This window comes from Aspergillus ochraceoroseus (assembly GCF_002846915.1).
Source record: "Aspergillus ochraceoroseus IBT 24754 chromosome Unknown P175scaffold_1, whole genome shotgun sequence".
Classification (NCBI taxonomy): domain Eukaryota; kingdom Fungi; phylum Ascomycota; class Eurotiomycetes; order Eurotiales; family Aspergillaceae; genus Aspergillus; species Aspergillus ochraceoroseus.
Window position 1 is genome coordinate 923960 of NW_024468476.1, and position 26090 is coordinate 950049.

The 26090-nt window shown below is 47.9% G+C and overlaps 8 protein-coding genes across 8 annotated transcripts; 5 read left to right on the forward strand and 3 right to left on the reverse strand.

The window, feature by feature from the left end:
* Positions 1–177: 177 nt before the first annotated feature.
* Positions 178–1111, forward strand: atp4 (F1F0 ATP synthase subunit 4; the record flags this gene model as incomplete). Its single annotated transcript, XM_040898128.1, has 4 exons — positions 178–208; positions 275–726; positions 804–1026; positions 1086–1111. The coding sequence occupies 4 exons, from the start codon at positions 178–180 to the stop codon at positions 1109–1111; spliced, it is 732 nt and encodes a 243-aa protein (XP_040755334.1).
* Positions 1112–1868: 757 nt separating this feature from the next.
* P175DRAFT_0448923 (tetratricopeptide repeat protein) lies at positions 1869–4159 on the forward strand. The gene is made up of 6 exons (XM_040894430.1): positions 1869–2699; positions 2766–2805; positions 2878–2971; positions 3040–3346; positions 3544–3608; positions 3984–4159. Exons 1-6 carry the CDS (start codon positions 2148–2150, stop codon positions 4012–4014), a joined length of 1089 nt encoding a protein of 362 aa, XP_040755335.1. The 5' UTR covers positions 1869–2147; the 3' UTR covers positions 4015–4159.
* A 2362-nt stretch (positions 4160–6521) lies between these two features.
* Positions 6522–8975, reverse strand: P175DRAFT_011247 (putative bZIP transcription factor). Its single transcript, XM_040892363.1, has 2 exons — positions 7999–8975; positions 6522–7939 (listed from the first exon to the last, which is right to left on the reverse strand). The coding sequence occupies exons 1-2, from the start codon at positions 8811–8813 to the stop codon at positions 6841–6843; spliced, it is 1914 nt and encodes a 637-aa protein (XP_040755336.1). The 5' UTR covers positions 8814–8975; the 3' UTR covers positions 6522–6840.
* Positions 8976–15400: 6425 nt separating this feature from the next.
* On the reverse strand, positions 15401–17114 carry P175DRAFT_0519945 (CCCH zinc finger protein; the record flags this gene model as incomplete). The annotated part of the gene is made up of 4 exons (XM_040899130.1): positions 16973–17114; positions 16170–16917; positions 16066–16118; positions 15401–15972 (listed from the first exon to the last, which is right to left on the reverse strand). Exons 1-4 carry the CDS (start codon positions 17016–17018, stop codon positions 15401–15403), a joined length of 1419 nt encoding a protein of 472 aa, XP_040755337.1. The 5' UTR covers positions 17019–17114.
* A 306-nt stretch (positions 17115–17420) lies between these two features.
* P175DRAFT_0497064 (transcription factor IIF subunit TFG2) lies at positions 17421–19105 on the reverse strand. Its single transcript, XM_040896197.1, has 4 exons — positions 18583–19105; positions 18253–18517; positions 18004–18200; positions 17421–17945 (listed from the first exon to the last, which is right to left on the reverse strand). The coding sequence occupies exons 1-4, from the start codon at positions 18847–18849 to the stop codon at positions 17556–17558; spliced, it is 1119 nt and encodes a 372-aa protein (XP_040755338.1). The 5' UTR covers positions 18850–19105; the 3' UTR covers positions 17421–17555.
* Positions 19106–19519: 414 nt separating this feature from the next.
* P175DRAFT_0469469 (PCI domain-containing protein) lies at positions 19520–21095 on the forward strand. The gene is made up of 2 exons (XM_040895002.1): positions 19520–20825; positions 20910–21095. The coding sequence occupies exons 1-2, from the start codon at positions 19608–19610 to the stop codon at positions 20937–20939; spliced, it is 1248 nt and encodes a 415-aa protein (XP_040755339.1). The 5' UTR covers positions 19520–19607; the 3' UTR covers positions 20940–21095.
* A 304-nt stretch (positions 21096–21399) lies between these two features.
* P175DRAFT_0497066 (uncharacterized protein) lies at positions 21400–22229 on the forward strand. Its single transcript, XM_040896198.1, has 2 exons — positions 21400–22024; positions 22106–22229. The coding sequence occupies exon 1, from the start codon at positions 21642–21644 to the stop codon at positions 21831–21833; it is 192 nt and encodes a 63-aa protein (XP_040755340.1). The 5' UTR covers positions 21400–21641; the 3' UTR covers positions 21834–22024; positions 22106–22229.
* A 1421-nt stretch (positions 22230–23650) lies between these two features.
* osm1 (putative fumarate reductase Osm1) lies at positions 23651–25828 on the forward strand (the record flags this gene model as incomplete). Its single annotated transcript, XM_040898129.1, has 5 exons — positions 23651–23684; positions 23752–23820; positions 23918–24155; positions 24235–25676; positions 25731–25828. 5 exons carry the CDS (start codon positions 23651–23653, stop codon positions 25826–25828), a joined length of 1881 nt encoding a protein of 626 aa, XP_040755341.1.
* Between the last annotated feature and the right edge of the window lie 262 nt (positions 25829–26090).

Genomic DNA, 26090 nt, shown 5'->3' on the forward strand with positions numbered 1-26090 from the left:
TCCTTTTCTGTGCTTGCTTCTATAAATTTTCGGGGATACTCGGTTAGTGGTTTTTCCGGCAACCGCACTATTCCCTAAACAGGACTAGTGTTTTACCGCTCAAACCGCCATCCCGACTTCAAGTCTCCTCAGTTCCGTTCCTCCATCACATCCTGTCAAGGTCTTCCTATCACTACAATGGCTTCGCGTCTGGTTAAGAGCGCCATTGGTAGGCCGCCACCGATTCTTTACGGCTCAATTACGCCTTTGATCATAATTGCTAACCCCCCAGTAGGTGCTACCCGGCTTAGGCCGACCCTCCCTACGCGCAACGTCGCTGCCATTGCCAACCTCTCCGCGACCCGTTCTGCTTCCAATGTCCCTACCGAAGACCCCAAGCAGAAGGCTCAGTCCATCCTTGACTCTCTCCCCGGCAACTCCCTTGTGTCCAAGACCGCCGTTCTTTCCGCCGCCGCCGGTCTCTCCATTGCCGCCATCAGCAACGAGCTTTATGTTATGAACGAGGAAACCGTTGCTGCTTTCTGTCTGCTCAGTGTTTTTACTGCTGTAGCTAAGTACGGTGGCCCTGCCTACAAAGAGTGGGCTGAGGGTCAGGTTCAGAAGCACAAGGACATCCTGAACGCCGCCCGTGCCGACCACACCAACGCCGTCAAGCAGCGCATGGACAGCGTTAAGGAGCTTTCCAGCGTTGTTGAGCTCACCAAGCAGCTCTTCGCTGTTTCCAAGGTAAATATTTGACATTCTTGACCGGATTTGCGGTCGGGTCCGGGGTGTGGACAAATTCCTTGCTAACTGTCTGAAAGGAAACCGCCCAGCTTGAGGCTCAGGCCTACGAGCTCGAGCAGCGTACTGCCCTGGCTGCTGAGGCCAAGCAGGTCCTTGACTCGTGGGTGCGTTACGAAGGCCAGGTCAAGCAGCGCCAGCAGCGTGAGCTTGCTGAGAGCGTTATTGGCAAGATCACCAAGGAGCTCGAGAACCCTAAGGTTCTCCAGCAGATCCTCCAGCAGAGCGTTGCCGATGTGGAGCGTAAGTTACAATTCCCCAGCGGAGGTATTAGGGTCAATCCAAACTAATGATGAAACTAGGCATCATGTCCACCAAGGCCCAGTAAATGGAGTTTGCGTGAATAGCTTTGCTATCGGCATCATGTACAAATTAAGATCTGTTTCTGTGCTAAATTAGACATAACAATAACAATTGATTAAAAAAAGTCTATTTCTATTGACACGTTATCTGGACACCTGTACGGACTTCCTCGGGAGTTTTGATGTTCCCCAGGAACCTCTATCTAAGATGTGACCTGTCAGCGTCTATAGAAATTGTTGACTGCTCTGGTTGCCTTGATGTCGCCCCGTAGCTCCTGCAAGATCTTTCCCCATCTTTACAAGAAAGCGACATGGAAGGGAATAAGAATTCTTTGATGTTGTCTTGTTCTTTATATCTGCGAATCAACACATCTACCTAGGTACCTAAGTTGTCAACACACCACAAAAAAAAAAAAAAAGAAAAGAGAGAAAGAAAGAAAAGAAATATATATCACTGAACCACACCAGAGCTGACAATTCTCTCGTCATTTAGAGAAATTCAAGTGGATTGGATGTAAATCATCCTCTTCAGAACTTTCCGGATTGTCCCCCAATCCTGAGTTCATTACGCAGCTTGCCCAGATTGGTTGAAAAGCATTGCAGGGATCAAAGTTCCTCTCTTGTGGATATTAACAGGAGAAAAACGGGTTATGATGACATTGTCTGACACGAGCAGATTCTATGAATGAAACAAAACTAGGGTGGTTAATACGAAGGAGGAGATTCGGTTGCTGGGCGGCTAATCCCCAAGGGAAACCTTGGGTAACGCAGCAAGAAATGAATAAGAATGGAGAGGATAATAACTAACTAACTAACTAGTTATTATGACTTACTGTTGACTGACACAGCCCCCCGACACAGCGTCTGTATCTGTCTGTGGCTTAGAAAACCTTGAAACCCCTTCGTTGAAGATATATTTTTTCCATATTCAGGACCTTTCGCCTCTTTTCTCTGCTTTTCTTCTCCATTTCTACACAGTCGTCCATACCTTGACCCTTTGGTTAGCCCTGCCGAGTATCCGCTTCAACAATAACCCCCCACGCAATAGCAACCGTCACAGCCATGCCTTTGCGCGACATCATTCACAAGAAGGACAGGCTGAATCCCACGATTCCAGATGCTCAAGGAAACCGTGTCCCTGAGATTACATTCATCCGCTCTGATACCACAACCCATGAGGTTGTTATTCCTCCAACCCATCCAGACGATGAATACCACCTTGACCCGCCACGACCTTCCTCCTCTTCGTCTCATCGAAGGTCCCTGAACCCGTTTAGTCGCTCGCGATCTCCATCGGAGCCGCAAGGGCCCGCTTCCCCAACTCGTCTGCGCGGAGAGAGACGGCTGTCGCACCTGCTGCATCTTGACCGACGAGGTTCCAGCGCTTCCTCCGTGAACATTCCGTTGGATCTTCCACAAATTACCTCCGATAAAAGCGATGAGCAGGAGCGGGAAGCACAATGGGAGAAGCGGGCAACTGTGCTAGTACAGCGTAACCCACAGTTCGGTTCAGCGGGCTTCTCGTCGAGCTCGTCGATAGCTCCTGCATCAGAGGTCCCACGACCACGGTCAAGAAGTTCCAGTCATAGTCGGATAAACGATCCGCAGGGGGATGTAAGTCATCTCCGCACAGCTGGCGTGTTGTCTTCCTCAATCGCTTCAATCTAATGACAATGCTAGGTTAATATTCAAGAGGCGATCCGACTTCATGAAGCTGGAGGTGAGCGCCCGTAGATCGCGCAAAAGCGCCGTCGCATGACTTCCAACAGCATACTTACTCCTAATATCATAGAGTTGGAAAAATCGACAAGCATGTTTGCCCTGTTAGCGGATCCCCATGGTGCCAATAATGCCTTGAGTCAAGTGCTTTACGGACTCGCACTTCGGTGAGTGCTACTATTATGCACGTCTGATACAGGCGGAAGGGGTCTCTAACTCTGACTTGGGTTTACAGGCACGGATGGGGATGCACACAAGACCCCGAGCGAGCAGTACAATATCTCTCAGCTGCGGCGTCGAACTCGGCATCAATTGAGGCCGAGGCTCTCCAGGCAGGGCTCAAAAAAGGAGGTGCTGCCAAAGGCGAGCTTGTTCTAGCGATCTTCGAACTGGGAAATTGCTTTCGCAATGGTTGGGGTGTCGAGAAAGACCCGGTAGCGGCGCGGCAGTATTTTGAGACGGCTGCCAATTTGGGTGACACAGATGCCATGAACGAGGCCGCCTGGTGCTACCTCGAAGGCTTTGGAGGCAAAAAGGATAAAGTAAGTCCCAAGTTGCATTATTACTATCTGGCCAATCTTGAACGACCGCTATACCGGCTTGATCTGCCCTCACTTGGCCAGAATCTTGCTTTCTCGGGCATCAATGCTTCGATGTTCGCTTCACTCTTCTGGCGCCCTCAAACACTCATCATGACTCGCTCTTCGATGTGACTAACCCGCGGTATCATGATTCTTAGTTTACGGCTGCTAAATACTATCGGTTAGCGGAAGAGAAGGGAAACAAAACCTTGGGAAATTCCTGGTAAGTCGAAACAAGACCTCGATTTTCTTTTCGTTTTTTTCCTTTCTTTTCTTCTTTCTTTTCGGTTATCTTGTGGTTTTCTGGGGATTCCAAAACGATTGTGACAAGCTTGTGCGTTAGCTCTGTCGTTTGATGATCCACAGATTTCCATCACCTGCATGCATCACCTCTCTGGAGGAGGGGTTGTTGTTTGAGAAGTGGCGGCTGCGGTTCAATCGATAGGCCCTCGTGGTATCTTCTGCAATGTGCGCCATGCAAACCGCCATGACCGTCCAGCCAACCGCAGCGTCATGCTCCCCTCTTTCCCCCCCTCCCTTCGCTACATCTCTCCAGGCGCCGAAATCAGGCTGACATTAACCTTACTCGCTGCTGCAGGATATGGAAAGACAAATATAACCCCAAATAAATCGCCCATTCCCTGGTGATTCTGCATGATGCCCAGTGCACACCCCGAGTCTTGATTCGTTTCGACTTTCAAGCCTCTTATCACAGCCCTATTGCATCCTTCCCCGCAGCACATCCTGGCCTCTCATGCCTTGTCCGCATGGACTAGTGACCGGAATTGACTCTGGGGCTGAAATGCATCGGCGCATCATCACATTGTCACAGCATACGGCGGCTCGATACTAAACGATATCCATACCCCGGGAATCCGGAAATCCCAAATACGGGAAAGCGCTCCCTCTTCTTCCCCCTCCTTTCCTCGCTCTGCTGCCCACCAATCTAATCTCGCTCGGGGCTCCAGAACAAACACCCTAGATTAGTCTTTTTGACCAGAAGCCCAATCCAGTCCCAGGATTGTGTAAGTAGAACTGCGGAGTACTTTGAGAGATTCATTCTTCTTCTGTCCCTCTGGAAGAAAAAGAACGGGGAGGAATCGAGCCAAAGACTAGCTCCTCACCAATCTCCTGTCTTATTCTGCAATATCTCCCAGGTTTCCACCGTTTCTTTTCTTTTTAGTTCACTTGTCTATACCCAATATACCCTATGACTACTAGTAAATAATCTACTTCCCCTGCCATATTTACCTATATCAAAATAAACCCAACCCAACCCCGTCTTTCTCCCCCCGAACAGACAAATCAATCAGTACGCTGAAGATAGACAGGCACTCCTGTAGGCTTACTCCTAAATTCGGAGCGAGTTCTCGCTCTTTTTACCCTGCAAGCCCACGAAGCGCCAAACCCGCTTCGCCTTACATTAGGCAGACCAGACATGGGGGCCCCCGCTTTCTGAGCGAAATACCTACGTCCTACCTACCTACCTACCTACCTACCTACATATCGAGCAGAAAACTACGGACGCCAAGTCCGGATGAGTGGTGGTGAGTAGGGGTTAAGGTATATCGGCTATAAGGACTTTACAAAATGGGACGACACAAGATCTTGAGAACTATCATGATATTGTATTGCAAACGGTGGACGACGTGAAAAATCATGGATGATGATGATGATGCTGTACATGGAATTTGTTTCCGAAAAAAGAATAATACATTCCGAGATTTGGGAAAATCTCTTACATATCATGGACGCAGTCTCTCTCTGCTTGAAAAAGTGGTCTGTCTGTCTGTAAAATAAATCAATCCCAAGTCTAATTAACTAACTAACTAGTTAATACCTAGGCTAGTACTTAATCATCCCCAGTTTCATAACTATTCGAGATGATCCCGGCATGGCTCCCCCCAGCCATATGTACCAAACCCTCCAGACGAAAAGGAATATGTATGCGACCAAGGCTTCGTTCGTGCCCCTCTCGCTTTTCCGGCGTGCTGCTGCTGGGGAGCCCTTAACCCCCATGCGGCATGGCATGCCTTTGGCGCAAACTCTCGAGGCATTCAAGAAAGATCCGCAATATCCAGGTGCTAGTTATCTTGATCGAATATCTTATTAAGGAGTCAGGATATAGTTAGTAAATAGGAGGCTTAAAAAAGACCAGGATGGACAGATACCAAGACACGTGGTCAAATTGTAAGGAATAAACAATGAGAACCCTTCACATTGTTATTATGCCAATATATACAGTACAGGTTCAGGAGAAGAAGAAGCGAAGCTATTACACATGTGACAAAAGAAATGTTCCTGTGATTGCTTCAAAGAATGGAATGGCGATGCGAGTCGCCTCAAGTCCGGTCAGTTGGCCTTGCCAATGCCAACGAACCTGATCTGATGTGTTAAAAACCACAAATAAAAAGTGATCCTGTCAAAGTATATAGTGACAAAGGAAAAGGTGAAGAGAATGTGAGGTAACCTTGTGTAAGGTTGGTCGAAGAAGAAAATATAAAAAATGAAAAATAAAAAATAAAATCAAACGCTCAAGACACCACCCAGCGAGGCAGGCCGGCTGTCCAGCAAACCATCAATTCAACGCATAGAAACATAGACATTAGAAAAACATTTCAGTTCATAAAAACATGCCAGTCGTATCGTTAATAATCGTAACACAATAACCACCCTTGGCCCAGGTTCGGTCCACCCACCGATGCAAGAGAAAAAAAAAAACAAAAACAAAAACTCAAAAAGTCCCGAATACAAAATGTCCAAATGTGGAGAAGGAAAATGTAAAATAAAACAAAAAAAAAAAAAAAAAAAGGCCATACAGTGGCTAGCAAGACTCCGTTCCGCTTGTCTGTGTTCCTCTGGCTTGTTCGTAGTTCCAGAGTAGCGGTTAGAGACACTGGGGTTATTCTTTTCAAATCGTACTGCCCTGGGGAAGGCTGTTCAAAATGAAAAACACCACGTTAAACACAGAGTATACACAGATGTAACGTGCTCTGGGGTGGTCGCGAGATCCATTCCAAAGCGCAAATCCGGGAGACGATAAATCCACATGTACGCCGATAAAACCGAAGGAGTGCGAGACCAAAAAATATATATATATAAAACACATCGCTAAATTGTCAGACAAAGTCATGAAGAGCTAGTCGATAAAAGATATATCCAGGCGAAGGAAATGGTAAGCTGTTCTATGCAAGTATATGGCTAAGTCTGGCTAAAGCTGGCCAAGAGTCGTATATCGGAAGGAAAAGAAATGAGATAAGGCGCTAGATTTGAGACGGAAAAACGAGAGAAGAGCAGAGAGGCGGAGGGTGGAAGCACGGGAACCTGAGCAGGGCGTTTATGTGGAGGCATGGTTGCGGGCAGGGCAAGAGAAGGTGGCTGTCTCGGGATACGCTGATATGAAGAGCTGAAATGAGATACCTAAAGTGCATGGCGTAAACAACCCAGTCACACTGTTATGCTCGAACAAAGCTAGAGTCTTCCTCCTTCACAGGAGAAGCGCCATATTCATGAACCATACGCTGGAAGTCCCGGATCACCTTTTCAGGAACACGGTCCCACATCAGTGATCTGGAATAGACATCCGACGTGGTCTTGCTTGGCATTCTAGCTTGCCCGGCGTTACCCCTCAATGCGGCGAGGGCCTGTTGCAGGTTTGAGGGTTGCTGCGATTTGTACTCAATCCCGGTATCGTCAAAGGTGGTCAGCGAGTTGTACTGCTCGGCGTTCAGGGCAAAAACCTGCTCCTGCTCCTGCTCCTTGGTCGGCATGGTGAGTGTGCTGTGAAGCGCGTCTAGGTTCGACGTGGGAGCCCCAGTCATCTGAGCCATCTCAGCCCCGGTGATGGTGGTTGGGAGGGGTCGCGCGGGGGCGGAAACAGCCGGTTGGTTCGCGGACTGGGCGAGCTCTGGAGGAGACGACGCGAGGACAGCCTTTAGGACGTTGGCAGACTCCGCACGGTATTCTTCCGAGAGGTGAGGGAGAGCGCGAGCGGGAAGCGAGGCACTGTTCGAGGCGATGAAGGCACCGAAAAGGAGACACATGTAGAAAGCGTTCCAGCTGAAGGGGTACTCGCTGTTCGCAACCTTTTCAGGAGCGGCTTTCTCATTGGTAGCAACAACCATAGCCGAGGACTGGGTCGCAGCGACCGGCTCCGGGTCCAGAGAGAGACTATTGACCATGGTAAAGTCTTCCCAAGGACTACTTTCCATGGTCAGGTTCTCAAAGTCCGAAAACTCAGTGGTGATATTCGACCTTGCATGGCGCTCGAGCTTTTCGACGGTCTCCTTGAGGATACTGTTCTTCTTTCGAAGTTCAGCGGTCTCCAAGGTATGAACGCGGATCATCTCGTCCTTGTCCATGTGCATGGTGTTGATATACTGAGTGATTTCCTGCTGGGCAGCCATCCATTCACCTTTCTCGCGAAGGAGGTCCGATTCCCGGAGTCGCGTATTTTGCAACTCTTCTTCGAGTTCGCTGATAAGCTGGGTGAAGTGCTTCTTCTCCTCCTCAAGTTTCTCAGTGTGGAGCTTCTTGCGCTGTCGCGAATCCAGACTAGAATATATTATTATTAGTGCTTGATTACCACAGATCCACGGGAGGGAGGCACTTACGCAGCCTGACGGTTTCTCAGCAAGCGTTTCTGTTGCTTCAGTTCCTTAATCTCCTCCTCGTTGGTCGACTGGCTGATTAGCTGGTCGATATTGCTTAGAGTTCGCTCGGCAGGGATCTCAAAACGAGCGTTCTTCTTCCGAATGCCGTCCCTCCGAACGCTCAGAGGCGAGCTATTTCGGTAGGTCGGGCTGTTCTTGGGTCGAGAGCCAGCATCTGGCAGGTCCGTCGAGGCAGGCATCCAGCCCTGACTCGACTGGGGGGACATGGCAACCGCGCCGGGGGGTGCAAAGGCCATATGCTGCCGATGATACGACATGGACGGCATATTGATGGTGTTCACCGGGCCCACTGCGCCACCTGCATAAGGAGCCGCCGAACTATTCTCAAGGTCGGTTGGGAAGTGCTCGTACATAGCAGAGGGCGTACAGGACCCCGAATCTTTCGATATCGACCACGGTGCTGGTTGGCCATATGGAGCGGATGGATGAGGACCATCCATCCTCATGAAAGGGTTGGGGGCAGATTCAAGGAAAGGATGGCCGACTTGCGAGCCGTGACGAGATTGGGTGCTGGATACTGATTGGGAGAAATCGGACCAGACTGAATCTCGATGTTGGAACGCATCGGGGGCGTGTTCATATGAAGACCGTCGATGGTCGGCGACGGACGAAGTGAGATCGGGAGAGGTAGAGTCGAGAATTTTGTCGTCTAATACACTCATCTCGTCTTCTTCTGGGAATGGTGGTTTTGTGTCGAGTGTGGTAGAGGGAGATTGTTGGTAGAAGTCAAACGCGGGTTGGGAATACCTCGCCATGACTGTGTGTGTGTGTGTGTGAAGAAGAAGAAGAGGGAAAAAGAGGTGATGAGAAACAAACAAACAAGAGGCGGTGTGAGAGAGATAATGAGGATGAAAATGATGGATAAAAAAAGGTGCAGGGGGATTTTTTGGTGGTAGAGAGAAGGAAGAGAGCAGAGAGAGAAGAGGATAAAGAGGGGAAAGACAAAAAGGCCGAAGAAGAGGTCACGTCGTTTTATTTCTCTGGGGGAAGAGAAATAATAATGTTGATAATAAAGCTGAGGAGAAGAGAAAGTGGTGTGAGCTGTGGAGGGGAATTTCTGAATATAACTACTTGGATTCAATGACTCTTTCTAACCATCATCATAATCATCATCATCATAATAAGAGTTGTGTACCTGAATCTGCTCGTCAAGTTAGAAATCTCTCTCTTTTTTTTTTTCAAATCAAATCAAATCAACCCATACAATTCCATCCAGCCCACCGTTCCTCCATCGGCCCTACATTGGAGCATCCGGCGGTCAGCGGAAAAGTCAAGACGAGGCGATGAATTCTGACGGCTCCCGAGTTTAACGGAGTTCGATCATTGGATGCTTCGTTGGGCAGACGTGCAGCTTGGCTTGGGGGACTTGGATTCCAGGGCCAGATGAATAAGCATGAGTGTGTACCAGGAATCCATCCTAATTTGTGAATTGTGAGGTTATCCAGAGAAGAAACCCCCCTTCTATCTAGTACTTGGTACTTCCATCCTATTCCAGGTACCTGGCATACAAGACTGATTTTACCAACTTCACTATACTTGGGTACCTATTCAACTCTCTAGGGATTTCCTTTCTGTATACTACTTCACTCTATTACCAGTGGGGCAGACAACCTGAAAGGAAGGTTCTTTTTTTATTTTTGGGTTTCTCGCAGCCTATCAACAGTTCTGTTATTACAATACCTCTGGCACTGACCACAAGGTAAAAGTTGCACGGACTCGACGAGATTCTGGTGTATGGAATGGTATCCTTTTCTGAATGATTGGTATCCAGCTCTCTTTAGGTCATAAAGGAGAAAAAAATATTCTCTCCTGAAGATCAAGTTTATCAAAGAACTATCCTTTATTATGATTGCAGAAAAGAGTGATGCCCAACAGGAAGCCAGTCAGCCAACCTGTACAGTCGAATCTATCTCATGATCTTCTTTATTTCTTTTACCTCCAATATTCCGGTATTTCGCAGAGTCTACATACTTGAGAAAAACTGGTACAGTAGGCCCGGCCCGTCAGTGATCTGTGATCCACCTTTCATATCCCATATGGATCCTTTTTCCCAAATAATAAAAAGGATAATAATCAGAATTATCCAAGTCTGGCCTCGATATAGTGATGACAGTTATGTACTGCGGAAGCAAGCCGCATGCACTTCCCTCCTCCCAACAGATCAGATTCTATCTTCACCCATAAATCCCTTTGACTGAGGAAATCAGGTTTTGTTTTCCTTCGTCAGCCCCTCTCTGGGATCTCCCTTCCCCCGGCTGTACGACTCCATACACTGTCTTACCTCAAACATGTGCGACTCGACAGTGGCCAGAGCTTATGCCACCGCGCAGGTTGGTCACTTGCATCCCGGAAGTCTCTAGCCCAAAATTTAAGCAAGCCTTCGTAGTTCGAATAAAGTAAGGCATCATCATCATCATCATCATCATCATCGCTGCTCTGAGGTCCTGCGGGGGAAAGCAGTAGCCAACCCGTGCTATCCTAGACCTCGCACAGTACCATCTGTGATCTCTCCCATTCAAGGGTGCCAGATCCAATTACTGTGCGAGATCTGACTTTCATGCAGCATCAGGCGAATTCCATTATCGACTCGCACTCGGGTTATAATAATAATAATAATAACAACGAACGCTGGTGGAGGTGCGAGAGGCTGTTTTGGGAAATCTCAGCAGTCCGTCTGGTGATACCTGAGTACCTAGTGTGCCGTCACGAGCCAACGCAGGACTAATTTTCCTCCTATTCCTGTTCTTCATGTCTCTGATCATCAGTTTTCCTTCGTCCAAAGTACAACAATGATCACGATTCGGGAAGAAGGAGGAGGAGGGGTTAACCCGTTACTACGCTAGGTTCTGCTTCTCCAATGATGGTGTCCCGAAAAATGCTCCCGGACTCAATAACGGCTCGGATAAGCCGCTGGATACCATTTTCGATGCTGGTGCTGGCACCATTACTCTCATTCCTCAGGCTTCGTGGTCCGATCAGGACGAGCGTATCGGCCAAAATCGCTGCTTCTATAAGAACGGGCATCCCTATCTGTGAACTTGGATCCATAGAACAACATCGCCAAAAGTCCATGACATCTGACTCAACTAGCACATTCATTCCGAACTCCCGATACCTCCTTCATCTCTGTTCATAATAATTAACCACAAGAACAACCACTGATAAGATGAAACACTTTGAAGAGCATCCGCGCGACCCACTTCAATGCAGGAGGCTATGATTCACTCTAGACTCTACTCTTCTCGATGCCTTCCCACCTGGGAAGTACCTGACATCATTCCCTGTTTCAAAATGGCTCCCTTAAAACTAGGGCTCCAGGGGAACGTAACTAACTATAGTTACTTGTCCCTTTGGAACGCTTACAAAGCTATGGATCACCCCGGGAGCGCTACGAATAGGATCAAGAGAACCCCAGGTAGTCATCTCCGTCCCTGCCACGTTTCATGGACCGAATGATGCTGTCCTTCAGGGCGAATATCAGGTGCCGAGGACAAAGGAATCGCCTTCATTCTACCAGCTTCCCTCCCACCCATCCCCGGGTCAGGGAAGAAAAGGAGACGCAAAAAGCACGAGAGGGCAAAAAAAGCCAAGCAGCGAATAGCAGAGACCCCATATTTCATACAGATCCCGCTGGCGTTGCATGCGTTCGCGCTCGGATCATTCCCTCAATCCCAGGGGCCCGATAGTCAACCCCCTGCACCCTGAGCAGCCAGCAAAGACAACTTCACAGAGAACCCGGAACGCGGTTTAGGCCCGGATGAAACCCGGATTATCCGTTTCGAATACGGACATGGTCATCATCTCAGTATCATTGCTATCATTAGCCGGAGTTGAGCGGCGTTTCCAGACAAACAAAAATTCGCCTCCTAGAGTAAGTATTAACCATGCGACAGTCCAGAACCAAGACTTTTTTTTCGCCATCCCAAGATACCTATTCTATTGACCGGCCCGCAACCTTTTCCTTTTGGCCTTCGAATGGCTACTCCATTCTCGGTAATCGCCACCTTGGATGACGCCGCTGGAGTGGCCATTCTGGCGGTGTACAAGCGCCATCGATCCAATTGTAGAGCCGGATGCAATCAATCGGTGGAGAGCCTCTCACTTTCCAAGAAAGCGATTTTATCACTCTTCACGAATAATGGCCGTTAAACTTTGTTCTACATAGGATAGACAGCTAAAGGTTATAGCTAAGTTATGAATGAACAGAAGCACGGAGTACGGAGTACTAACCCCAATTCCAGGGTATTGTTTACTAACTCTTTCCCTCTCATTTTTACTTACTCCATTAGTCAACTATGCTGTTAACAGACTCGATATTGATAATCATGTCCAAGGTCCTGTAATTAACTACCGAACTATCCAGTAACTAGTTATGTAGTCAGTCAGAAGTGGACCAATGCAGATCAACCAGTCGCATTCGGACGCGGACTTGGGTGCAAACTGCAGATGCAATTGTTGCCCAACATCGCTGCATAACTTGAGTTTGATCGTACATGGTACATATCGCTCATGGGGATGATTATTATTAGTTAGTTGGGTAGTTAACTAGTTAGTTATTCCAGTTATTATCATTACTCATCGTGATCATTACCGTGCCTAGTTAGTTACTTACTTTCCTATTTCCTCCGTACGGAGGACTCCGTACTTCGAGAAGCTACCTAGTTCTCCCGCAGGTAGGACGGAGTACAACTACTTAACTTAGCACTAGTTAGTTAGCAGGGAGAAGCAGATAAGAAGCATCGTACAAAAAGTACCAAATATAGTTAAATGAATGAATGAATGAATGAATGGATGCATAACCCCTTGGGAAAATGTCAAGAGACTTTTGCTACTCCGTACATATTCAACAAAAAGCGGTAAACAACTGTTCCATTTTTCTTCTTCTTTGTTTCAGAATTGGTCTCCAAGACTGTATCTAATCAAGTAAATCTTAATGAAATGGCAAAGGGTATAGTTCAAGTTGCGGTCGAGTCCTAAGGCAAGAGGTTCTACTACCTAGTACTACTACTAGAGTAGGAGGAGCAGTATAGATTCAGATAACAAGTCCTAGATTATACTAGTAGAGTACCAGTCAAGTACCACTGTATGTACATACATGCTACCTATCTTACTCCTGCTCCTGCTACAGATACCAAGTACCTACGTAGTATTGAGGTAGCAGCGCATCGAATCAGCGGTCAAGCAAACCTTGAATCCGAACACTTCTACTCTACTGTACTACAATAGAAAGCTCTGTCCGTTGATCAAGATCGGAGCGCAGAGATAACTACGTAGTATCTAAGGTGGAACAAACCCGAAGCAGCAAGTACAGTGACCTGTAGAGGAACATACTAGACTGTAGACGGTATGTACAGGCAAAGCAAAGCAAGATACCGCGCTCTAGTCTAGTCTACTATGGTAGCTACTAACTATTAGGAGGCCCAGTAGACTAGCTACTAGTAGCAGACGCCATAATCATTCCCAGGAAAGCCAACGACATCCTCACTGGGAACGTAAACTGAATTTGGACTTCCAAGATAGCATGGATCATAGGACCGCCGGGGCTTCCTATCGGATTCCAGACGGGTTTTCCCCATGAGACTACCTACCACCACCTAGGTAAACGAGGGGCTACGCGATATCCTACCTTGGGTAGCTCCGGATAGGGAAAACAGTGCGGACTCGACGATCAGAGTGAGAAAAAAAAAAAAAGAAAGAAACAGATCTGGCCCAATAAGAGTGGTGGGCTATGACGATTAGATCTGTCCAGGTGGCTTGTCAGGCACCATTTACATTAGAATTGGGGGGTTGGATTTGCAGGAATAAGGGATCAGATCACCGGCTCATAACCAGTCCCTAGTAATCCGTTTTGCATTGTTGGGTACTGGATAGATGCTCAGCAGGTAGGACCGTTCAGACTCAAACACACACAGACCCCTTTCCTTCCTACACGTTTATGCTATGCCATGCCATGCCCTGCCCTGCCCTGCTACATTGAAGCTTGGAAAGCTGAAAAGATGCATGTACTCGAACCGGTAGGTAGGGCAGTCAGACAGCCCTCCAACCCGTCAATGGAGACCGGGACTCATCCGAGATCCAAATATAAAACTCATTTCCAGTACACCTAACTACCTATAGACAGACAGATCAAATATAGAACAGAACCTGAAACCGACTCCCGCGCAACGGAACAGAGCCAGCACATTGTTTCAAGTCCTCTACTAGTAGTTACTACCTAGGTATATATGTACATAAAACCCAAGGCAGCGTAACCTCCCCCTCCCCCCCCAATGACAAAAGAACCAATACCCTATTCCGAGGTTAGGTAGAAATTGTCCCCAACAAGGCCGGGCCTTACTTCTGATTCTAGTGGATGCTAAGCATACTCTGTGCTTGCTGCTATTATTATTATTATTGCCCGCCGCCAACTCGTCACGCCCGTTCTATTTTCTGCTCGACTCGCGAGGCAAATGGCCCCGAGAGCCAGTCAGTCACGACTCATGATCACTAACTAGTTAGTTAGTACCTAGGTAACTAGCTAGTGTCACCCGCTGACAGAGTACTGCCACTGGTTATTTGTTATTTGGAGGGGGGAAGGAAATCGTAGGTAGACTTCCGTAGGAAGTTGACTAGCTTGCTAACTAACTAACTACTAGCTAGCTTGCATTGCATTGCATTGAATTCATGAAGGATCCGCGTTGTGGGGTGTCGAGACGATTTTCACTCCTTCCTGGGCCTTCTCCTTTTCTTTTTCTTTTTTTTTCTTTTTTTTCCTACCTAACTTGACTTGCTGGGAGCTGTTGTGAGTCATACTCGTGGCAGAGGGTCCCCTTGTGTGGAGGGTACTCGCCCATTCCCCGGACTCTGGACGCTGTGGCTGTCTAACAGACCGTGCGTGGTTTTCGTAGTAAGGAAGGTGCGTCGGAGAATAAAAAGAACAAGTCGTGTACCGTAGAAGGGGTTGCAAGAGAGGGGAAAAAAAAAAAAAACAAATAAAGGTCAAATCCATTGCGCTGCTATCTATCTATCCCTCGTCGTAGGAGACATGACATCATGTAATACTACAATCCTGTATGCCGTCCTTGATCAACTCGCTGAAAAGCGATTTCCAGTCGCGATGACTCAATGTACCGTCAAATCAACTCCTGAGACAACCGAGCCCTCGTGAAACATGCATGCTATGGGTATCTTCCATTCGAATACAAGAAGTATAAAGTCGAAAATAAACTGAATGGCGACAGCATTCAAGGTATAGAATAATCTCTCCCTTTCCTCCCTTTCTTTCCCGGTCTCTTGCAGCAATTCCTAAAAAGAAATACAACCTGGTCGTCGATTACAGGCTATGGTTAGTGAGCATGTACAGTTAGAATCGGATGAAATCTTGCTGCTGCGAGATTTCACCGCTGTCGACAGGTTCGATGAGCTCTGCCTCGTCGGAATCAAGATCGTCCGAGTCAACGTCATCGGAGTCGATCTCTTCGTACTCTTCTTCCTCACTAGAGGCATCAGACTCTTCGGTGCCGTCAGCAGCATCGCCTCCATTAGGCGCAGCATTCTTCCGAATCTGTCCAGCACGGTCAACATGAGGCAGGCGGCAGTGTTTTTTATGGCAAGCACCCGTGTTCGCGTAGTCAGGGCATTCGTGAACATGTCTCTCCTCGCATGTTTCGCCCTTTTCACAGTAGCCTAAAGTCGCAAACTCCCTGCACACGGGCGCGCCAGGAGTCACTCGTATGTGGGCATATCGACATTCTGGATTAGAGCAACGACCTCGGAGGAAGTGCACACACGCAGGGGACCTATGAGGTGATGGTTCGTGAGACAAATCGCAACTCATACCTGCGCTGCATTTGCCATTCTGGAGAAATTCTTTGCAAATAGCAACTTTGTTCGGGTCATGGATATACGGACAGCTTGGTCCTTTGTAGCAGGTACCTAGAACAAGAAATTTTGGTCAGTATCGCTCGAAGCGAAATATCGTGGTGGCAAAGGAATCTGAAGGCCGGTTTGAGGGAAAGCGTTCGGTACCGGTCGTGGAAAATCTTTCGCAGAGTGCCTTTTTCTTAAATACCCCTGGTGGTCTGCAATTGTGAGTATTCTGTAGTCACTGGAACTGTGGAGAAAAGGTTCACCTTTTTGAAGCCACTGCTCCCAGGCGATGAAGATTGCCGTTCTTGCTTCGAACAAACGCCACTCCAGCAATCTTCACCCTCTTCGGTGTGGTGTTTGCAGTGTTTGGATTATCTATTAACGGTAAGCCAGCTCTTTCGACCAAAATTAGATTGATGGGGTTCGCACTAGAAATTCTGATCAACTTGCTGCCCCCGCGGGACACTTTAAAGGGGATATCATTAACCAAAATCTGATGCTCAGCGGACGGTTCACCAGCAGTAGAAACCTGGGGCATGGAGCTCGATGGGAACTTGCTGCTGACGCCCAGAGCGTACCGTAGCACCTTGTCCTGTTCGATCTGCGCCCTTTTTAGTGACTTCGCCTTGCGTGTCTCCTCCAGAGCTTTAACGCGTTTCTCAGCATCTTTGTCGTAGATCGCAGAGTTAATTAGCTGCATGTGCCGCGCGTGTTTTGTGACCCAAGCATTCGGTGTGACGGAGCGACTATCACCATCATGGTCTGAAATCGCGCCCGGAGGAGGGGTTAAGCCTTGCGAAGCTCCGGGTGTTGTTGAATTGTTGAGAACGAGAGTACGGTGCCGGTGGGGAGCTACAGGGCGTCCTCGTCCGTACGGTCGGCCACGATATGGTGCCCAACCAGGACGTCCGCGATGTGGCGTATGTCGTGAGACATAAGGAGCAGGATGCGTCTCACTTGTGTATGGCGATTGTATTTGAATGTTTTCATTTTTGTGTCTGTTGATCTGGCCTGGGAAATATTATTAGCTTAATGCGTATAAGAACCCCTCTCACGAGGCGCGTACCAGCAAGCTGGCTGATCTTGGCCATCAAGTCCTGATCTTCTGTCATTTTGACAAGATCAAATATTTACTGCTTTCACTTTTGTAAACATATAAATAAATGGATCCTTGTCTCTGTGCAGTGTTGTTGAAAGGTAAGATAGAGCTTAGTACGTACTTTAATGAATACGGGATGTGATGAAAGAGGTTGGTGGCGTTAGTATCGGAATTACAATATTCCCGAAGGGGTAGCTAACTGTAGGATTCCTGCACCCAGTAGAGACAATATTGCATTTCCTCCATACCAATTTTATGAATACTGCTGTCTTTATATATTAGAGTCTATTTTCTAATTGAAATAGACAGAAAGATTATCCTCTGGGTTCCTCCTTAGTGTAAGGGTTCTACCCAGACTTTACGGCAACAGATGGTGCTACATTCACAGACATTAAAGGAATATAAAACAAAATGCCTAGTATTAAATTATCTAGTTTATTCGAATTGCTGAATAATTATGGGATGACTCCTGAACTCCTTGGTTGGATGACCTTATAAACCCAAGATGAAACGCCATGGCAATGCCTATACTACATTGAAGACCCTGCTTTTAGACCACATTCTCAAACTGCATATCATCATTATCCATGCCAGATGCCATCGCATCATCCTCAGAAGCGTCATCGAAGTTGTAATCGAGGCCAGGAGCAAGCTCTTCCTTGGCATCTCCATATCCCAGTGCATTCGCGTAACTGCTCTCTTTCGCCTCCGGTTTGAGTTCCCAAGTCATCGCAAAGTCACCAGATTTAACCAGGTGGGCAATCATCTCCAAGGTTTGCTTCAGATAAGCTTCCGGTTGTCGGAGTCTGGCTTTAAGTGTCTTAAAAGGCCAGTATCTGTACTCCCGGAAGCACTGGTAAATAAGATCCAATAGCTCGTTTTGAGGCATACGTGTGGTCTTGTTTTCTTGTGCTTTGAGTTTGGCAGGCCTTGTCGCTTGCTAGAAATGGCATTAATGAAATTATAGGTAGAAGCTGGGTAAGAATCAGAAAACTTACCACGAAAGCGCCCTTCTCTCCAGGCAGCGCATTCCGTGGCTGAAGCAATTTGCCCGGAAGCTTATCAATGAAGACGGTTTCACGTTTCGGTTTAAGCGCTTCCAGAGCTTTCTTTTCTGATAGCCGTCGAAATTCCTCATTCTCCACGGGAAGGCAGTTGAACTCTTCTTTCACGTTTCCAACCAGCGCGGTTTGTTCTGTTGCAAGATCAACATGAGTCCCTGGGGAGCCTTGACACACTATACATACTGGGAACTGTTTTTCGAACATAAGGCTCCCATTTCTTCTTGCGCTCCTTTTTCCTCGCGTCACGCTTCATCGATTCGTAGAGCGCAGACCTAGCTTCGCCAAACACTACCATCCGATTCTCATGCCCGGGAATGTCCTTTTCCGTGAAGAGATATGTATTCTGTGTCATGTGAAGTAAATTATCCGCATTTACCGTCTGGCGTTGAAGGATATAGTCCTTGGGGATATCGCGATTATCATCTCGCTCGTTGATGCGCAAACTGACCTGCAGGATCCCATCCTGTTAGTCGGCTCCAAATCAAGTACGCGACCGCGAAACATCCGTCTTACCCGTTTAATATCGCTTGGCGCCCCTTCGATTCTTATTGTCCCAATCTGGATCTCTTCATCGTCATCAAGTTTAGACCAATGCTCCCAGAGCGACCGAGGGATTCGAGAAAGCCACAAGCTTTGCGCGGAATTTGAAAAGTCAAGATCCCCGGCATCCTCATACAAATCTTCATCGTCAATATCATGGAGAATGGCATCTTTGGTATCAGGCTCAGATTTGATGTAAGACATCGAGGCGTCTGGGTCCTGCTTGATCTGGGAGAACATGGTGCCGATCTTCAGCCGGGCGCGAAGGCTTTCGGTATATATCTAGAGATTCAAAGGTATTGCACTGCGACCGTGACGAAGGACAAGTAAATGACCCCGAGTAAATACCTGGCAGGGTAAGAGTGAGTGGTTAGCGATCAGATGGCCAGGCGACTTCCAACACCAGATTTGTATGCACCCGCTGGGGTGAAAGAGATGCAGAAAGCGGGTAACTCGAAGGCGGTGGCGGAGGGCCGTGACGACAGCCCAAACACCGTGGAATACAGAGTAGGCCTATAGAGTAACACTTCGATGAGCTTGTATTCTTTCATATATATATATATCTCTCTCTCTCTGCTAGTACAGGAACCCCTCAAAAATTATTAAAAATATTCTGACTTTCTATTCCCTTTAAATTCCCCCAAGTATATATCTGCAACGCGCTTGTGGTTAGGTAGTCCAAATGGTGCACAATTTTCCAGATAGAATCTCTCAGGCAATTTGTCAATAATTTCTATTTCCCAAAATCTCTCAAATACTCCTTATTCTAATATATTAGTACTTAGAATAGTTTGCATCTCCTATGTCGTATGATTGAGTGGTCTTTATAGTGCCCCGTACTGCATGCCTCTCTTATCGATAAGTTACATATGTACTCCGTATTGTTTCTCCGATCTCGTTCAACCTCCGTCGCTCACTAACAGCTCTCTGTCACCCTATTTCAGCATTCACCCCACCTTGCAGCTTCTTACGCTCATTCTCTCCTTAAAATACCCTTGATGGCATCACAGAAGACAATATCCGCCCTTGCGGAGATCGAATCCTCCGCAAACCCCCAGAATAAACTGCAACTTTACAACGATCTCCTCTCCACAACGGTGTCAACCACTTCAGAACCACAACTCGCCAACGACCTTATATACTACCTTGACTCGGTTCTAAGTGAAGACATCAGTATTGTTACCGCCCGTCCTATCCTTGACTCCTTCATCGGTGTCTTGCAAAAACTCAACGCCGAAACCCAGATCAAAGTCGGTCAGCATGCCGTCTCCCTCCTCCAGTCCCGATCTACATCCGTTGAAGAGCAAGACGCCCGGATCCGCGAGATTCTAGCAGATGCCTACGAAGCAGAGGAGGAATATGCCGCAGCCGCGCGAGCACTACAGGGGATCCACATTGACAGTTCACAGCGCTTAGTCTCCGATTCAGCCAAAGTGCGGTTATGGATACGGATTGTGCGATTGTATCTAGAGGAAGATGACACCACAAGCGCAGAGTCATTTCTTAACCGAATTAAGAACCTACCGAGTAAGATTGAAGATCACGAGCTGAAACTACATTTCAAGCTCTCCCAGGCCCGTATCCTCGACGCCCGTCGACGTTTCCTAGACGCCAGCCAGGAATACTTCAACGTAAGTCTTGCAGCTGGCGTTGATGAAAGTGATCGATTACAGGCTCTGGCCGCTGCGATCCGGTGTGCAGTGCTGGCTCCCGCAGGGCCTCAGCGTTCTCGGACATTGGCAACATTATACAAGGATGACCGTGCAACCTCTGTGGAGGAGTTTGGTATTTTGGAAAAGATGTTCCTCGACCGACTGTTGAACCCGGAGGAGGTAGCTGCTTTTTCGCAGCGACTGGCCCCGCACCAGCTCGCGCGGACTGCAGATGGAACAACGGTGCTTGATAAGGCGGTGGTGGAACACAACCTCGTTGCTGCGAGTAAACTTTACGAGAACATCACTACCGACGCACTGGGCGTGATTCTTGGGCTGAAAGCAAGTGGAGACCTAACGGCTGGTGAGAAGGCAGAGGCCTATGCGGCTCGAATGGTCGAACAGGGTCGACTCAGTGGCAGCATCGACCAGATTGATAGTGTGATATACTTTGAATCAAACACAGCTGCTATGGGCCGTCATATTCGACAGTGGGATGCGGGAGTTCAGGGGCTTTCAGAGGGCGTGGAACGTGTAGCAGCGAGTATAGCAGAAGGGTTCCCGGTAAGTCCCACCAGCTTTTCTTCGTGACATGCTATTGTTTTAATACGAGCTGTGACTAACATTCTTCGAATTTTTCTAATACAGGATTTTGCTATTGCACAGACAGCGCAATGAGAAAATGGAATAGCCAGAGTAATGAAGAAGTGATGATCAGATACCAGCTAGCCAGTGATGCTGGTTCCTCCTAGAGACACCTCCTAGAGACACCTCCCAGAGACATGCTCTCTCATAGAAAATAAATCTATTGCCTCTACGATCAAAATGAAACGGAAATAAACAAATTAAACCAGATGATTAAGTAGTATCTAATGATTTGTACTCTAGTCTAAACGTAAGCTGGTTCTTTCTCGGAAACGACATGACTGATCAAGCCGTAAATGAAGCCAAACTGGAAGCCTCTGGGAGTGACCCTATGGTGTATATACATACCTATTTGGATACGGGAGGGGCACGCTATGATATTGACTTGGCCCGGGAGACGGAATCTGCAGTGTATATAGGTATTTTCACTGTCTAGATTTGTTCTTCAATAAGGACGGACCCTTTAGAAGATACTTAAATAAAGGTAAATTTAGTGATTCTCTTATTTTTTTAATAGTTAGGTCAAATCTACTCCGTACATGGCCATACATACATACTCCATAGATTGAATTCTCATGTACTCTGATATTGCACCGGCTTCTATAGTCAGATGCATTAAAGACTGCTCGGTAATCAAGTGTGGATCCCTTAACCATCCCCTCCCCTCGCTCTAGAGTATAGCCTCTAAAGCTTGTGTTGAGTGTCTTGTTGAGGATGCTCTTGCTGCTGGAGCCCATGTCATTCACAGCTACCGAGCACGACTTCGAGTCATTGTCTTCAGACTTGGGGATCTATGTGGCGCCTGTTCTCCTTGGTGGGTTGAAAGGAAAACATGAATATGTGGCGGGAGAGGAGGCCTTTGCTTCATTAGCATCCTGTATCATGGTGAACGGTGATGAAGAAGCTATTCGTATTACGAATAACTAGTAGCAGATATGGGCTTTCCGCCGCGGTATTCACGGAAGATCTGTAAAAGGACCTGGCAAGAGTTGATGATTTAATCAGGGTATTGTATCTTATTTCTTAAACTTATAAAATTTACCGGCGCCGTCTTTCTGCAAATGCTGGAGTTTATGATGAATTGATTGTAGTGCCGTACCGGTGAGGATATTTTGTGACTGTAATAAGCAAAAGTCTTTTAGATGGGATATCCGTCCATGCAGAAGCAGTGCAGCAGATTGTGCAATTGGAGTACTCACATATATACATAATACACGTATAGGACTATCTGCCTCGGAGTCCTCAGCGATTGAAGTGGCCTAATTAGAAACTTGTATTTGTAGAACACCATCTGTGTGCTTTCGGGAGCGAATCGTGACGGCCCACGTTAACACTCGGAAATAAGCACATCCATGCTAATTCAAGAAATATTCCATGGTGGAATTCACGCCGATTTCCCAAATCTAGATCTATAATAGTGTTAAGCGTGTTTCTCGCCGCTATTCGGGGTAAATCCCGACCAAGACGGGCAGCTCGGGGAAGCTCACACCGAGCACCTCTCAAACCACGACAATGAAGGTGCTGCTGGGGATCAGAACGAACTGGGAGAGCTCTTTAAATTTCCTCACAGGCAAAGACTGTATTTTCTTCAATTCCGATCGTAAACTGCGAGTCGACAATTGAACTTGCTCAAAAGAGTAGGGTAAGGGAGGGCCAGGTGACGTGGATTACGTCAGAATGGGAGACGATCAATTGTCCCTGTCTAAGAGAAGAACCAAAATGACGACGACAGAATTGAAGAGGAGGTACGGAGTATCAAGTTTGATGCTATTGAAAACCAACAATGGTACGGAGTAAGTCAAAGCTTTGATGCACAGAGGTCTAGGAGACCTTGCTCTCGGTCCGAGGTATTGCTCGATTGGTACAAGGCTAGAGCAGGAACAGAGTATTCGGTGCGTGTTCAGAAATCAGCGTGAGTGCAGGGCGATTATGCTTTAATTATAATACACAGACAGCTCTAACTAACTAATCCGTCCTTAGGGTTGTCACTCGGTCCGATCCACGAGAGCTCGGTTGGACTCAGAAGTGGAAAGAGACCAAGTCTTAGCAGACCCGACTTTAAACCTTCTTGGGAGCAAGAACAGCCACAAAAACCTGGGGGATCAGCTGGAGACATGACGTTCCGCTGAGTTAAGCGTGGGCTGCGATTGTTCAAGATGTCAGCATGTGAAAATGGGAGGATTTCATGTCACGCGTGGCTGGGTGTCGTCCATTTCATCGAGAGTTCAAACCAGACACAGACATGTGAAGATTTCAAGTCATGGTTGGTGAAGCAGAAATGGACAAACCAGCATCCGTCGATTGTATTTTACTAAGGAAGTCAGTCTCCATTCTGCCCCATACAAATCCACTTTTCAAGAATATGGGGTGATCGGAGGGAGAGAATGACAGAAGAACAAACGCCCTTTTGAAATGCTTCTACATCTTCACCAGAAGGGGATTCCAACTATAAATCCGTAAATCCCCCCTAAACAACACGAGTAAACAAAGGCCATGGATCTAATAAAACATTCTTGTTCTCCAAGTCAGAGTGTGTGCGGCCCGACACCAAGTACATACCATAAGGGCGAGTGAGCCTCGGCCGAAAAGAACATCTTTGGCTTCTGACGGATCCTGCTTTAAGATCTTGCCCACCCTCCTCTTTTCTATCTCTTTTACTTCCCACTCTTTTCCTCTCCCTCTTTCTTTCTTTTTCTTTCTTCCTTTTATCTCCATCTTTTCCTATCTTCGTCGTCTCCTTCATCATGGCCCCTCGAGTAATTGTCGTCGGTGGTGGATGTGAGTTGCCTCCCTTGACTTCCTACAGCTTTCCCCGCATTTGCTGACCATCGTCCTCGTCCCCCAGTGTCTGGTCTCAGCGCCGCCCACACTGTGTACTTTAATGGGGGAAGTGTCCTGGTTCTCGATAAGCAGGGTATGTCTTCCTCTATCGCATCTGGGATATGCGACATTCGAGCCTCAATACAGTAAATATGCATTACCGCGGTGACAGTCAAGGCTAACTAAACCAGCCTTCTTCGGTGGCAACTCTACCAAGGCCACCTCTGGTATCAACGGTGCTCTCACTCGCACTCAGGTCGATCTCGGAATCGCCGATAGCGTTAAGCAGTTCTACGACGACACATTGAAGTCCGCCCGAGACAAGGCTCGCCCCGACCTGATCAAGGTCCTCACATACAAGTCCGCTGCTGCCGTTGAGTGGCTGCAGGATGTCTTCAACCTCGATCTTACCCTTGTTTCTCGTCTTGGGTAAGTCTTTTCCCTTGTCTTTCTGAGATAGCAAAATTGCGCGACCGGGATTTTTGTTGCACTAACTAACTCTGCAAAGTGGTCACTCCCAGCCCCGAACCCACCGTGGCCACGATGCCAAGTTCCCCGGTATGGCCATCACCTACGCCCTCATGCAGCGCCTAGAGGAGCTCGCAGAGGCGGAGCCCGACCGCGTTCAGATCATCAAGAAGGCCCGTGTCACTGCCGTGAACAAGTCCGGTAACTCCGTGACCGGTGTCACATACGAGGCTGATGGCAAGACACAGTCCGCCGATGGTGTCGTTGTTCTGGCTACTGGTGGATATGCTGCTGATTTTAGCGAGACCTCGCTTCTGAAGCAGCACCGCCCCGATACATTCGGTCTTTCGTCCACCAACGGCACTCACGCCACCGGAGATGGACAGAAGATGCTGATGGCTATTGGTGCCAACGGCATTGATATGGACAAGGTCCAGGTCCACCCCACTGGTCTCGTTGATCCGAAGGACCCGACTGCCAAATTCAAGTTCCTTGCTGCTGAGGCCCTCCGCGGTGAGGGCGGTCTCCTGCTTAACTCGGATGGTGAGCGATTCTCCGACGAACTCGGTCACCGTGACTACGTGTCTGGCCAGATGTGGAAGGAGAAGGAAAAGAACAAGTGGCCCATCCGTCTTGTGCTCAACAGCAAGGCTTCCAACGTCCTTGACTTCCACACTCGCCACTATTCTGGTCGTGGTTTGATGAAGAAGATGACCGGCAAGGAGCTTGCCAAGGAGATTGGCTGTGGCGAGGCTGCTCTGAAGAAAACCTTCGACGACTACAACGCGATTGCTGAGGGCCAGAAGAAGGACCCCTGGGGCAAGCGTTTCTTCCACAACCTGCCCTTGAGCATTGATGACGACTTCCATGTCGCTCTTATGGAGCCGGTCCTGCACTTCACCATGGGTGGCATTGAGATCAATGAGCACTCCCAGGTTCTTAACCACGACAAGCAGCCCTTCGAAGGCCTCTTCGCTTGTGGTGAGCTTGCAGGTGGTGTTCACGGTGCGAACCGTCTGGGTGGTTCCTCCTTGCTCGGCTGTGTTGTTTACGGTCGTGTTGCTGGTGACAGTGCTAGCGAGTTCCTCTTCAAGAAGCTCACTGCCACAGGCGGTTCCGCTGCCCAACAGCGTCTCGGCCAGATCTCCCTGCACATCGACCCCTCGACCCCCGGAAAGATCTCTGTCGAATGGAACGGCGCTGGCGCCAGTGGTGCCCAGGTTTCCACTGGTACTATAACCCCTGCTGCCTCCCACGAGGCCACCCCCGCTGCTGCTCCTGCTCCTGCTCAGGCCTCCAAGCCCGCCAAGTTCACGATCCCTGAGACCGAGTACACTATGGAGGAGGTTGCCAAGCACAACAAGAAGGAGGATCTGTGGATCGTTGTTAAGGGTATCATCTTAGATGTGACCAATTGGCTTGATGAGCACCCTGGTGGCGCCAACGCCTTGTTCAACTTCATGGGACGTGATGCCACCGAAGGTAATTACCTTTTCCCCATCTCAATTTGAAACGACCAATACTAACGGAATTCAGAATTCGCCATGCTCCATGACGACGAAGTCATCCCCAAGTACGCTCCACACATTGTTATCGGCCGAGTTAAGGGCCAAACCCCTAGCCTAGAGATTTAAATAGTGCACATAGATTGGGCATAATTTCTTGGACAGAAAAAGACGCACTCCCCCCTCACACCTCCTACCCATCATACCCTTGTCCTCTATTAACGTCTTTTCGTCATTGTCATGGTACTTGCGCAGGGCAAAATCGCCAATTTTTGTTTCTAGTTTGTAAGATACAATTTACATTCAATTTCTATCATTTCCTTTTTTTTTTTTCTCCTTCTGGGTTTAAAGGATAGCTCCCTATACTAACATGTGCAATGCACGATATCGT

What these genes read in the sequence shown, in the direction of transcription:
- P175DRAFT_0448923 (XM_040894430.1), top strand. Translation starts at nt 2,148, where the DNA reads ATGCCTTTGCGCGACATCATTCACAAGAAGGACAGGCTGAATCCCACG. An exon ending in TAAACGATCCGCAGGGGGAT is followed by an intron (nt 2,700 to 2,765) that starts GTAAGTCATCTC and finishes TGACAATGCTAG; the next exon opens with GTTAATATTCAAGAGGCGAT. An exon ending in TTGGAGGCAAAAAGGATAAA is followed by an intron (nt 3,347 to 3,543) that starts GTAAGTCCCAAG and finishes CATGATTCTTAG; the next exon opens with TTTACGGCTGCTAAATACTA.
- P175DRAFT_0497066 (XM_040896198.1), top strand. Translation starts at nt 21,642, where the DNA reads ATGTCATTCACAGCTACCGAGCACGACTTCGAGTCATTGTCTTCAGAC.
- P175DRAFT_011247 (XM_040892363.1), bottom strand. Translation starts at nt 8,813, where the DNA reads ATGGCGAGGTATTCCCAACCCGCGTTTGACTTCTACCAACAATCTCCC. An exon ending in CTGAGAAACCGTCAGGCTGC is followed by an intron (nt 7,940 to 7,998) that starts GTAAGTGCCTCC and finishes AATATATTCTAG; the next exon opens with TCTGGATTCGCGACAGCGCA.
- P175DRAFT_0469469 (XM_040895002.1), top strand. Translation starts at nt 19,608, where the DNA reads ATGGCATCACAGAAGACAATATCCGCCCTTGCGGAGATCGAATCCTCC. An exon ending in GTATAGCAGAAGGGTTCCCG is followed by an intron (nt 20,826 to 20,909) that starts GTAAGTCCCACC and finishes TTTCTAATACAG; the next exon opens with GATTTTGCTATTGCACAGAC.
- P175DRAFT_0497064 (XM_040896197.1), bottom strand. Translation starts at nt 18,849, where the DNA reads ATGTTCTCCCAGATCAAGCAGGACCCAGACGCCTCGATGTCTTACATC. An exon ending in TGTTCGAAAAACAGTTCCCA is followed by an intron (nt 18,201 to 18,252) that starts GTATGTATAGTG and finishes ATCTTGCAACAG; the next exon opens with AACAAACCGCGCTGGTTGGA. An exon ending in GAGAGAAGGGCGCTTTCGTG is followed by an intron (nt 17,946 to 18,003) that starts GTAAGTTTTCTG and finishes TGCCATTTCTAG; the next exon opens with CAAGCGACAAGGCCTGCCAA.